Genomic DNA, 9,510 nt, shown 5'->3' with positions numbered 1-9,510 from the left:
ACTGCATAAAATTCGTTTAAATTTCGTTTGTAGAAAACTGTTTTCCTTTAAATTTATCGCCATCTATTATGTAGTAGCGAAACTACCGCATCAAAATATCTGATTTGGAGACAGGCTTTTAAAACCATTTTAAAACCTGTCTCCTTTTGATACCTACGATTTTATACGTGTAACGAGGCTTCTGTTGCGTAGCTAGATATTCTGTGCTTCTAGCCTTTTTCCCTTTTGGGCTTCTTTTGGGGAAACAAAACGCTGATAACACACTCTATGGCAATAGTGAATCAAATACGTTTAAATTTAGTTTTGTTTCCCCAAAGAGTTTTTATTTGAACGTATTTGTAGTGAATGTATACCATAGATATAGATGCTATTATGATTATTATGATTAATGTACGTCATTAGTCTATGGTGGTATGGTGGTTAGTAGTTGGATGTATGACCCTTTTGATCTATGGGTACTACACTCCATACTCCATAGCTATTTGGATAATCCATAGTACAAAAACTTGACAAATGACAAAAACAAAAACTCAAAAACGTGTCTTAATTATCCTTTAAACTGAAAATATAACAACAAAATTTATAACTAATATAACATTTAAAAAAATATGGGTGACAAAAAAACTGAATATGAGAATGTGCGAATTTTCACCATATATTAAATACTGTATATTTATATTAATAATTTTCAATTCATCTAGGTCCATTTTACAACGAAGATATTAGGCCAAAGCGTAAATAAACTAAACAATATATCTGAAAGAACATATGTTAAGCCTGTAAGATATAATATTCTTGTTACTAATATATCCAGTCACCTAAAAAATATTTTTTTTATATCTAGCTATGTGTGATTAAAAAAGGCTCAAGAGACTATTACCCAAGTAATATTCCTCGAGCTAGAGATTCCATGACCAATACCTATATTATTTGTATTATTTCAGTAACCTTTAGTAAGTTTACAATTTGAAGTGATAATTTAACATAGTAAAACACTTTATTTTCTTTGCAGTTCACTTTGTTTTATCTAACAACAAAACATCACTTTTATGTAAGTTTTATTTCTAAATATTTTTTCTGTATATTTTTAATTAAATTTATATTAATTTTAGGTACCTATTTATTTTCAATATTTTTCTACCTTATCTTGAATATAATTTATAGAATTATACTTTTCCTCCATGAATTGAAGCACCTCCATTCACGATATGACAGTTATAAAGATTTAATTGTAGCATCTTTTAGTTGCAATATTAATTCAATGGTGTGTTTCGGAGCATGTGTTTTAATCATCGTTTATTATGTTACTTCTCAAGGATTACCAGTCTTAGATGACAAGTATCTTATACCCTGTGTTTTATTTTTCTTACACAAATTACTAGATTTGGTTAGTATATTCTCTCCAATATAGTTTATTCGATGCTCCTAAACCCTCAACTTTTTTAAGGATTCGAATTCAATCAATGATTCTCTATGCATAGCTAAAGAGAATGGTTTGGATTATGGATCAGGGATGGCTTATTCCTTTTTCTTTGGATATTTAAATTATATTTTACCAAAAACAGGAGACAAGATGAAAAATTTAGAGGAAATGATGAAGGATTATGAAAGTTTAAATAATGTTCAATTTGAATGTCATAAAATCTTTATTTTAATTCCTAAATCTTTAACGTGCCACGTTGAAATTAATGCAGTTTCAAGCTTAATGGAACTTCGAAGTGTAAGTGAAATAATCTATTTATTAATTCCACTATATGTTTTTAATTCCAGTCATTAGAAGACAAAGTAAAAACAGTAGCGGGCGTTCGAGACAGGGTTTACAGAAACTCTGTATACACTATCCAGCATGAAAGAACAGGAAAATTGATATACGTGTGTGCTGAGTATGCTACACCATTGAAGACTTTTAAAGAAGTTTGCGAAAAGTCAACTCCACACACAAGTAAAAGAATGCTCTATCCAATATAATATTCGAAATTTATTATGCTACTTATACAATATGATCGAAAAAAAAAACGGCGTCAGCGATAGATGTGAAATTAAGATAGATGTCACTTCATATCTAAAATTATATGGGGTCATTGATCCTCATTTCTAAACCAAATGGACACCCTTTTTTTTGCAATCATATGGTAGTTGTATTAAAGAAGTTTAAAATTGCATCGGTTGTAATACCATAAATAAACTAAATTGTTTTTAGATTATTATACTCGTCACAAAAACGATATTCTTCTACAGTTTTATTTAACTTTGAGTAAAATATTGGAATTTACAGAGATGGACAAAAAGTGTGAATTAGTTTATTATGACGGTAGGTTTTATGTTAATAAAAATATACCCATCAAAATTAACACTGTGTCTTTCTCTAGATAAAGATGATAACAATCAATATTATGACGTTGGAAGAATTTTGTTAGGAAAAATAGTGGAGCTTAAGAAAAAACAAAATGATTCCAAGAATAAATAATAAGTCAACAAGTGCCTGCTGCTGTTTTTTGGTATTGCTTAGGTATATATTTTGTAAGAGCTTTTTAATGAATATATATATTTTCTATAGGTAACTGTTTTATTGGAACCCGGCATTGGTTTTAATTAACAATAAACATAATTCAGATAATTTTATATCCGATTTAAAAATCATATTTGAACTTAATAAAAATACTTTATTTGTATTGAGTTCTGAAAAGTACAGGGTGGGTCAAATTCGACGCTTTTAAATGGAAACACCCTTTTCTATAGGAGATAGACAAAAACTAATATCGGTGTCTGGAGCTCAATTTTCATCAAAAACATAATGCTGAAAACCGCACATCAATATCTGTTACTGTTTCGGAGTTACGGGGTGTTTTTCAAAAACGTGCATTTTTAACAAATCGCTGTAACTTTTTTGCTATGGAAAATTTTGTATTTCTATGAAAATATTTTCAAAGCACCTTTTTACGTAGAATTTAATGGTTTAAGTATAATTATTTTAAAATTAATAATTTAAGAGTTATCAACAGAAAAAATGATTTTTTATTTGGGACACCCTCTATATTTTTAATTAACTGAAAAGAATTTAAAATTACCTTTCCAAAAATATAGCACACTTAATATTTTGTTATAATCCCCTTCGAAATACAGAATTTTGAAAAGTTCGCCACTTTTAACTAGTAGGCTTTAGGCCCCTTATTGATGATATGCCCTTAATGGAACTCGAAAACATATTTTTCCACAAGACGACGCACCGCCTCAGAACGCTGAAGTTATCAGCGTTTTTTTGAAGCCAATTTCAAGAATAATAGAATAACTAACCAAGATCCCAGCCGTTGGCCGTCGAGGCCGCCTGACTTAGTGCCCATGGATCTAATCCTTTTTGCCAAAAATCATGTTTTTGGCAAAAAATTGAGCTCCATACACTGATATTAGTTTTTGTCTATCTCCTATAGAAAAGGGTGTTTCCATTTAAAAGCGTCGAATTTGACCCACCCTGTACAAGTGAACTAGGTATGTAAAAATATTTAATAAGTTATCAAATTTTCCAATTGAATTTTCAAAAATTGCGAAAAGCCTGTTTTACGTGGGTCTATTACGTCAATCTAAAAACTGCCGTGAAAATTAATGCAAATTTTGTTGTTTCTTGATATCAACTTTTGGTCACTTCATTGCAAATTTACGTTTATTCGAACACGCTCATAAAGGTCGTTCTTTATGACTTTCAAGCGTATTGATAGTATTATTCAATTCGTTCTTATAATTTAATAAATTTATCAAACATTTCAGATATCTCCATATCAATCAATCAGAATTAAATGAATAACATGAATAAGCAATAACAGATCAATATACAGGGTGGACCGAATTATATTCGGAAAAGTTGGCACGATATTCTGCAGATCTGAGATACAGGATGTAGGAGTTTCATTTTTATTTCGATTTTTTCCCAATAACCAACGTCGATATTTGGATCAAAATTGAGGTCTGGGAGTCTTTTGACGTGGGAAATCTGATTTTGATGTCAATATAACGGCAACAAAGTTTCTATTCTCTGTATTGAAGCACAGCCTTTTAGAAGATACATTTATACAAACTTTTTTACTTATTTTTATCTGCAAAATACGTTGCTGAAGTTTCCCGAAAACAATTCGGACGACTCTGTATACTTATATCAGAATTCATTGATCACGTTAAGCAAAAATTTACATAGTTAGGAGTCAAAATAAAACACTTTCCTAGAGTGCTTGTTAAGATTTATTATTCAAATACACTTTAATCATAATTTAATAAACAAAAATCAGCACAGGATTGATATATAAACAAACAGCACTTTACACTTATACATGACATTAATATATTAACACTAAACACTATAATTAGACTGAATTTGTCAAATTCTTTTTTTTTTGGTTTCTCCACCTTGCAACCGGCTTATATAAATCCTAACACAACTTTTTCTAAGCGACAATATACGGTTATATAAATACGAATGTGACTATTAACGTGTCAAGAGCTATGAGAGAAAACAAAGAACGTTCCATCTGATCTGCTTAACCTAGAGAGTACTAATACTTAGGCATCCTTGGTCTGGATGAACTTGATGAGGTCGACGACGCGGTTGGAGTAGCCGTACTCGTTGTCGTACCAGGAAATCAGCTTGACGAAGTTATTGTTGAGGGAGATGCCGGCGGAGGCGTCGAAAATGCTGCTGTGGGTGTCGCCGATGAAGTCGGAGGACACCACCTGCTCCTCGGTGTAGCCCAGGATGCCCTTCAGTTCGCCATCGGCAGCCGCCTTGATCTGTAAGCAACAAATTAAGGTGCACGTTATTCAACATATCATATCACATACAAGAAAAATCTTATTAAAAGTCCTCCAAAAAGAAAATTATAAATGGGATTAACCAATATTAGGAAAAACCTCTAAAACCATTAAATCAAATGATTCCGCGCACACTAAGGTCCTGGCCGTCAGTTGGTCATTGCGACCAGTAGACTGCACTAAAATATTATAATTTTCTGCCGCTTGTTGCCGGTTTTCTTCCAAATTAATAATTTTTCAGATGAATTCCCTCAAATTCAACGCACAATATTTTATTTTCTATAAGATATAGTGTTTTAGTGTAGTTTTTGCACACGTGCAGAAAATCTAAAGAAATAGTCTACAGACTGGATCAAAGGGAAACTTAAATCTAGTCACTTTTTTTTATCAAGGGTCGATTCTAGTAAAAATTCAAAACATTTTTATATGACATACTCTATTTATGGTTGGTATGATACCTGTTATTATACCTTCGAGTTTCGAGTTCTACAACCACTTGTTTTTTTTTCTATTAAATCATTTTTTTTAGTTGTCTTGTAGTCATGTACAAGGAGGATAACTGTATTTTAAATATTATATTTAATTTAACGTTTTTCAAACAGGTTCCATTAGACTATATTTCTACTAGGTACATTTTTTAAAAAAAAAATGAGTAAAAGTAACTTAAACATTCATAAAAATATAAATATTTACTGTTGTAGATTCTCAGTAACAATAAAAAATGGGAATTTATATTGTAAACATTGAAATAACTGGAAGCTAAACTTTCTACCTGCTTATACCTAGAGTCAGTGTCTGACGACCTTTTTTTACGATGGCCCTAATAGGTTTACTTCTAAAGTCGATAAGAGCCATCAGTAGAAGTCCATATGGGTAGAAAAAAGAAACAGAATATCTCCCTTTTTGCCATTCGCGCGTACACAATGCTTTATGTTCGGCCTATTTGTTCTGCTTGTTCGTGCGCGCACCGTTCGTTCAGGGTTAAAATGCTCAAGTCTGGACGCACCTTTAGGAACAATACTGTTTTTGTCCTTTATTGATATAATGCTGAAAATCTCACGAGTAACATGTCTCACTCTACACATATTAAATTACATAGACGTAGGATGTAGAATATTCTGTTATGAAACGACTGATGGAGTAGCAGGCATCGCGGATTTGAAAAACATGGAAATAACGACGTTGTCGTGTAGTCGGGGTTGGGATTTTACTTCATTTACGACACCAGTATTTATTAACGAAAAATCCAAGAATATTTTAAATGCATTATTTAATATTAGAACATTTAAAAAGCTCATGAATAGCAACTTCGCTTTTTAGTTAACTCGGATATTTTAACATTTCTGAAACTTAACTCTTTCTGAAACAATATTTTCTAATCGGTAAAACGTAAAAAATCGTTAGATCTGACAACTCTGTTGAAACTGGTCGTTCATCTGGCCGCAGCTATAAACGCTATACATCCGGCCAGCCGGCGGCCAGGTCGTTGCGACCTGGTCGTCAGTGAGTTAGAGCCCTTAGTCTATGTTTTAGAAATTAATATATTGAATAATAGTTTACCTTGGCCTTGATTTCATCCATGCTGGCCCCTTTGCCTAACCTGACGGTCAGATCAACAACGGAAACGTTGGCAACGGGCACTCTGAAGGCCATTCCAGTCAGCTTTCCATTCAACGATGGGATAACTTTGCCGACAGCCTTGGCCGCACCTGTCGCGGCGGGAATGATATTTTGCTGGGCACCGCGACCTGAAAACATAATCACACCCCATATTATTGTGTCACAAGTCACAAGTCGTTTTAATTTAAATAAAATTAATAAGAATGTCAAATTGAATTAGATTTTACTAACCATCTCTCCACAATTTTCCGGAGGGTCCATCGACAGTCTTTTGGGTGGCAGTGGTTGCGTGCACAGTGGTCATCAAACCCTCAACAATTTCAAAGTTGTCGTGAACGACCTTGGCCAAGGGAGCCAGACAGTTTGTTGTGCAGGAAGCATTAGAGATAACCTACAAAGTAGAAACAAACTGTTAACATTTTATTAATAAAATAATACTGGGGATATTATGATGACGAAAGGAAATATTAACCTTATCGGCCGGGTTGTATTTATCCAGATTGACACCAACTACATACATTGGGGCGTCGGCTGATGGAGCTGAAATGATGACTTTCTTGGCACCGCCCTCCAAGTGAGCTGAGGCTTTTTCAATGGTAGTAAAAACGCCAGTGGATTCAACAACATATTGGGCACCGGCTTTACCCCATGGGATAGACTAAAAGAGAAAGAAAAGACATAAAATAACAAAGAAATAGACCACAAAAACCATGTTTGATAAAATAACCTGGAATAAATAATGTAGACAAAATAATTTTACACTCAGAGTTATACTAGTCAATAGTCAATAGAAAAATCCAACTTTTTTAACGTCTAACTTAATAGATAGTTATTTTCTTTTAGCCATGCATTTAACAAAACATTTAACAATTCATGGCCGTGAACTACTCCATAGGTATATGTTATTCATTACTTTTAAGCTATTTTTTTATCACAGCTTATATATTTTGCTTAGAATTGTTAGAGTAGATATCTTTACTAGAAAACCCTTAATAAACATATAATTGATAATTACCTTGGGGTCTCTTTCTTGGAATACTTGAATGGCTTGTCCATTTACAACCAAATTTCCTCCTTCAACACCAACTGTACCCTTAAAGCGGCCATGGGTAGAGTCGAATTTGAACAAGTACACCATGTAATCTACGCTAATGAAGGGGTCATTGATGGCTACTACTTGAGCACCCTTATCCAATGCAGCTCTTAGTACCAAACGACCAATACGGCCAAATCCATTAATTCCAATTTTAGACATAATGTTTCGGTAATTTCTGTAAAACAATGCAATGCTGTTATTGAACAAAAAAAAATAAAAAAAATTGAAATACCTAGGTAGGTACAAAAAAAAATTTATATATTTTCATCATCTTGTTAATTAGTGTAATTACTCATTTAACGCTACAATTGAAACTAAAAGACAAACTTAATACCTAACTGATGAAAGGATAGCTAGAAAACAGACTTTAAATGTAAAATAATTAATTTTGATTGATTTTTAACAATAGGTACATTTTTATTCAACAAAACATTTAAATGTAAAATCAGCACGCTGCGACAAACCATCTGATTTATTACAAATTACAAATACTTAAGTAACTTAACATTAAGTAAAATAAACTAAAAATAGGGGAAAAACGAATAAATATATTTTATTTTCCTCATAATCTTTTCTGATCAAACTCTGAAGGTCAAAGAGGTCAAATACCGGCACTACTCTATATTTCAATATTGCATAATAATAAGAAAAAAATTAGGAAAAAAGAATTTACCCTTCAATAATATCTCAAGGTGGGCACTTCTCATATTTGATAATGTTTATTAGATGTTAATAAGATTATAAATGTGTAAAACCACAAAAATGGAGTTAAAATTATAAGCTAAAAATAGCAGTCAATTTAAAATATAAAGTTGCCTAATTTAATTAAATATTTGGTAAAATACTAAATCAGATAAAACTATACTATGCAAATTAAAATAAGAAAAAAAAACTTACAGGTAAAAACTAAACTACCTTACCTCCAAAAATATCAAACACCTCAGTGCTGCTACAACCAATGACACGTTCAAAATGTCATTTGAAGGGCATGAATTCTTTTAAAATGATTCTTGCCAGTCACGTGATCAATCATCTGATCGAACATTACCTCTCTTCGTGTGTGTTTGACTGCAAAAAAAGATGTACACAAAGCACGTAGGAAAAGGATAGAGATACGTAAGAGAGACTTTATTTTCTCTTTGGTAGTAGTCTGGTATCAGCTGGTATGGAGTCTGAGTTTGCGGCCACAGCTCTAGGTCCAGGACTATTCGGCCGGTAGATAAAAGTTGATAAAAGTCATTTGGGCAGTGTCCTAAAAAAATTACGAATCTATGGTTAATGATTAGACAAAGACATGACAAAGACAACAACATAAAAAAACAAGGAACTTAAATCAGAGATAACTACGAGATGCCCAAGTCAATGTGTATAACTGGTTCTCTAATAACTATATATAAAAATCACAGATAAAAATCCAATGATGGACCCGTTGAATCTGGAGAGAGCTGGCGCTGCGATCGGCGCTGAGCGATTCAAAAAGCGCGCCTTTATTTGAATTTAAATATTTTTATAATATATATTATAATTACCAAATAAAAGACTAATATAAGAATTAAATTATTTATTCAGAGATAAAAAAATAATATTTTCAAATATGTTACAATAAAATGATAATTTTAAATAAACATATAATAAATAAATGGTAGAAGGAAATAAAACAAACATTTGAAATACAAATGTTGCAGTAAAAAAACAGTAAAAAATTGAATATCCGCCTTTTTTCATATGAAAAAACCATGACATCAGGGAAAAAGCTTCACGTGCCATATGCTTAATGCACGTTGGGTCCACGTGGAAACACACAAACATTCAGCACGGCGAAACAACGTGGCCGCATCCGAAACTCCTTCCAAAGAAAACTTTTCAATACATTGAAAATTTTTTATCCTGTGTCCATCCTTGAAAAAAAAATATTATTAGATGTGAATGAATTGGGGTTTCTATTTCTATACATCCGGATTTGGCATGTTTGAGTTTTTATGGTGTCTGGGGTATTA

At 32.3% G+C, this 9,510-nt stretch overlaps 2 protein-coding genes across 2 annotated transcripts; one reads left to right on the top strand and one right to left on the bottom strand.

Moving 5' to 3' along the window:
- Positions 1-495: 495 nt before the first annotated feature.
- LOC115881083 (stimulator of interferon genes protein) lies at positions 496-2,556 on the top strand. Its single transcript, XM_030898444.1, has 9 exons — positions 496-638; positions 702-779; positions 845-953; positions 1,013-1,051; positions 1,113-1,387; positions 1,448-1,720; positions 1,771-1,942; positions 2,201-2,311; positions 2,370-2,556. The coding sequence occupies exons 1-9, from the start codon at positions 609-611 to the stop codon at positions 2,465-2,467; spliced, it is 1,185 nt and encodes a 394-aa protein (XP_030754304.1). The 5' UTR covers positions 496-608; the 3' UTR covers positions 2,468-2,556.
- Positions 2,557-4,212: 1,656 nt separating this feature from the next.
- Positions 4,213-8,589, bottom strand: LOC115881082 (glyceraldehyde-3-phosphate dehydrogenase 2). The gene is made up of 6 exons (XM_030898443.1): positions 8,434-8,589; positions 7,433-7,688; positions 6,890-7,075; positions 6,649-6,808; positions 6,358-6,545; positions 4,213-4,776 (listed from the first exon to the last, which is right to left on the bottom strand). Exons 2-6 carry the CDS (start codon positions 7,670-7,672, stop codon positions 4,549-4,551), a joined length of 1,002 nt encoding a protein of 333 aa, XP_030754303.1. The 5' UTR covers positions 7,673-7,688; positions 8,434-8,589; the 3' UTR covers positions 4,213-4,548.
- Between the last annotated feature and the right edge of the window lie 921 nt (positions 8,590-9,510).

The sequence above is a fragment of the Sitophilus oryzae genome, unplaced genomic scaffold (genome assembly GCF_002938485.1).
Source record: "Sitophilus oryzae breed Bouriz unplaced genomic scaffold, Soryzae_2.0 scaffold_1693_pilon_pilon, whole genome shotgun sequence".
NCBI lineage: Eukaryota > Metazoa > Arthropoda > Insecta > Coleoptera > Curculionidae > Sitophilus > Sitophilus oryzae.
Note: the sequence above shows the minus strand (reverse complement) of the source record. Positions and strands in the feature narration are given on the sequence as shown.

Excerpts from the sequence above, each read along its gene's own strand:
- LOC115881082 (XM_030898443.1), bottom strand. The coding sequence starts at position 7,672 with ATGTCTAAAATTGGAATTAATGGATTTGGCCGTATTGGTCGTTTGGTA. Across the intron at positions 7,076-7,432 it reads TCCAAGAAAGAGACCCCAAG|TCTATCCCATGGGGTAAAGC; the intron begins GTAATTATCAAT and ends TTTCTCTTTTAG. Across the intron at positions 6,546-6,648 it reads CGGAAAATTGTGGAGAGATG|GTCGCGGTGCCCAGCAAAAT; the intron begins GTTAGTAAAATC and ends TTATGTTTTCAG.
- LOC115881083 (XM_030898444.1), top strand. The coding sequence starts at position 609 with ATGGGTGACAAAAAAACTGAATATGAGAAT. Across the intron at positions 1,052-1,112 it reads CAACAAAACATCACTTTTAT|GTACCTATTTATTTTCAATA; the intron begins GTAAGTTTTATT and ends TATTAATTTTAG. Across the intron at positions 1,721-1,770 it reads GCTTAATGGAACTTCGAAGT|TCATTAGAAGACAAAGTAAA; the intron begins GTAAGTGAAATA and ends TTTTAATTCCAG.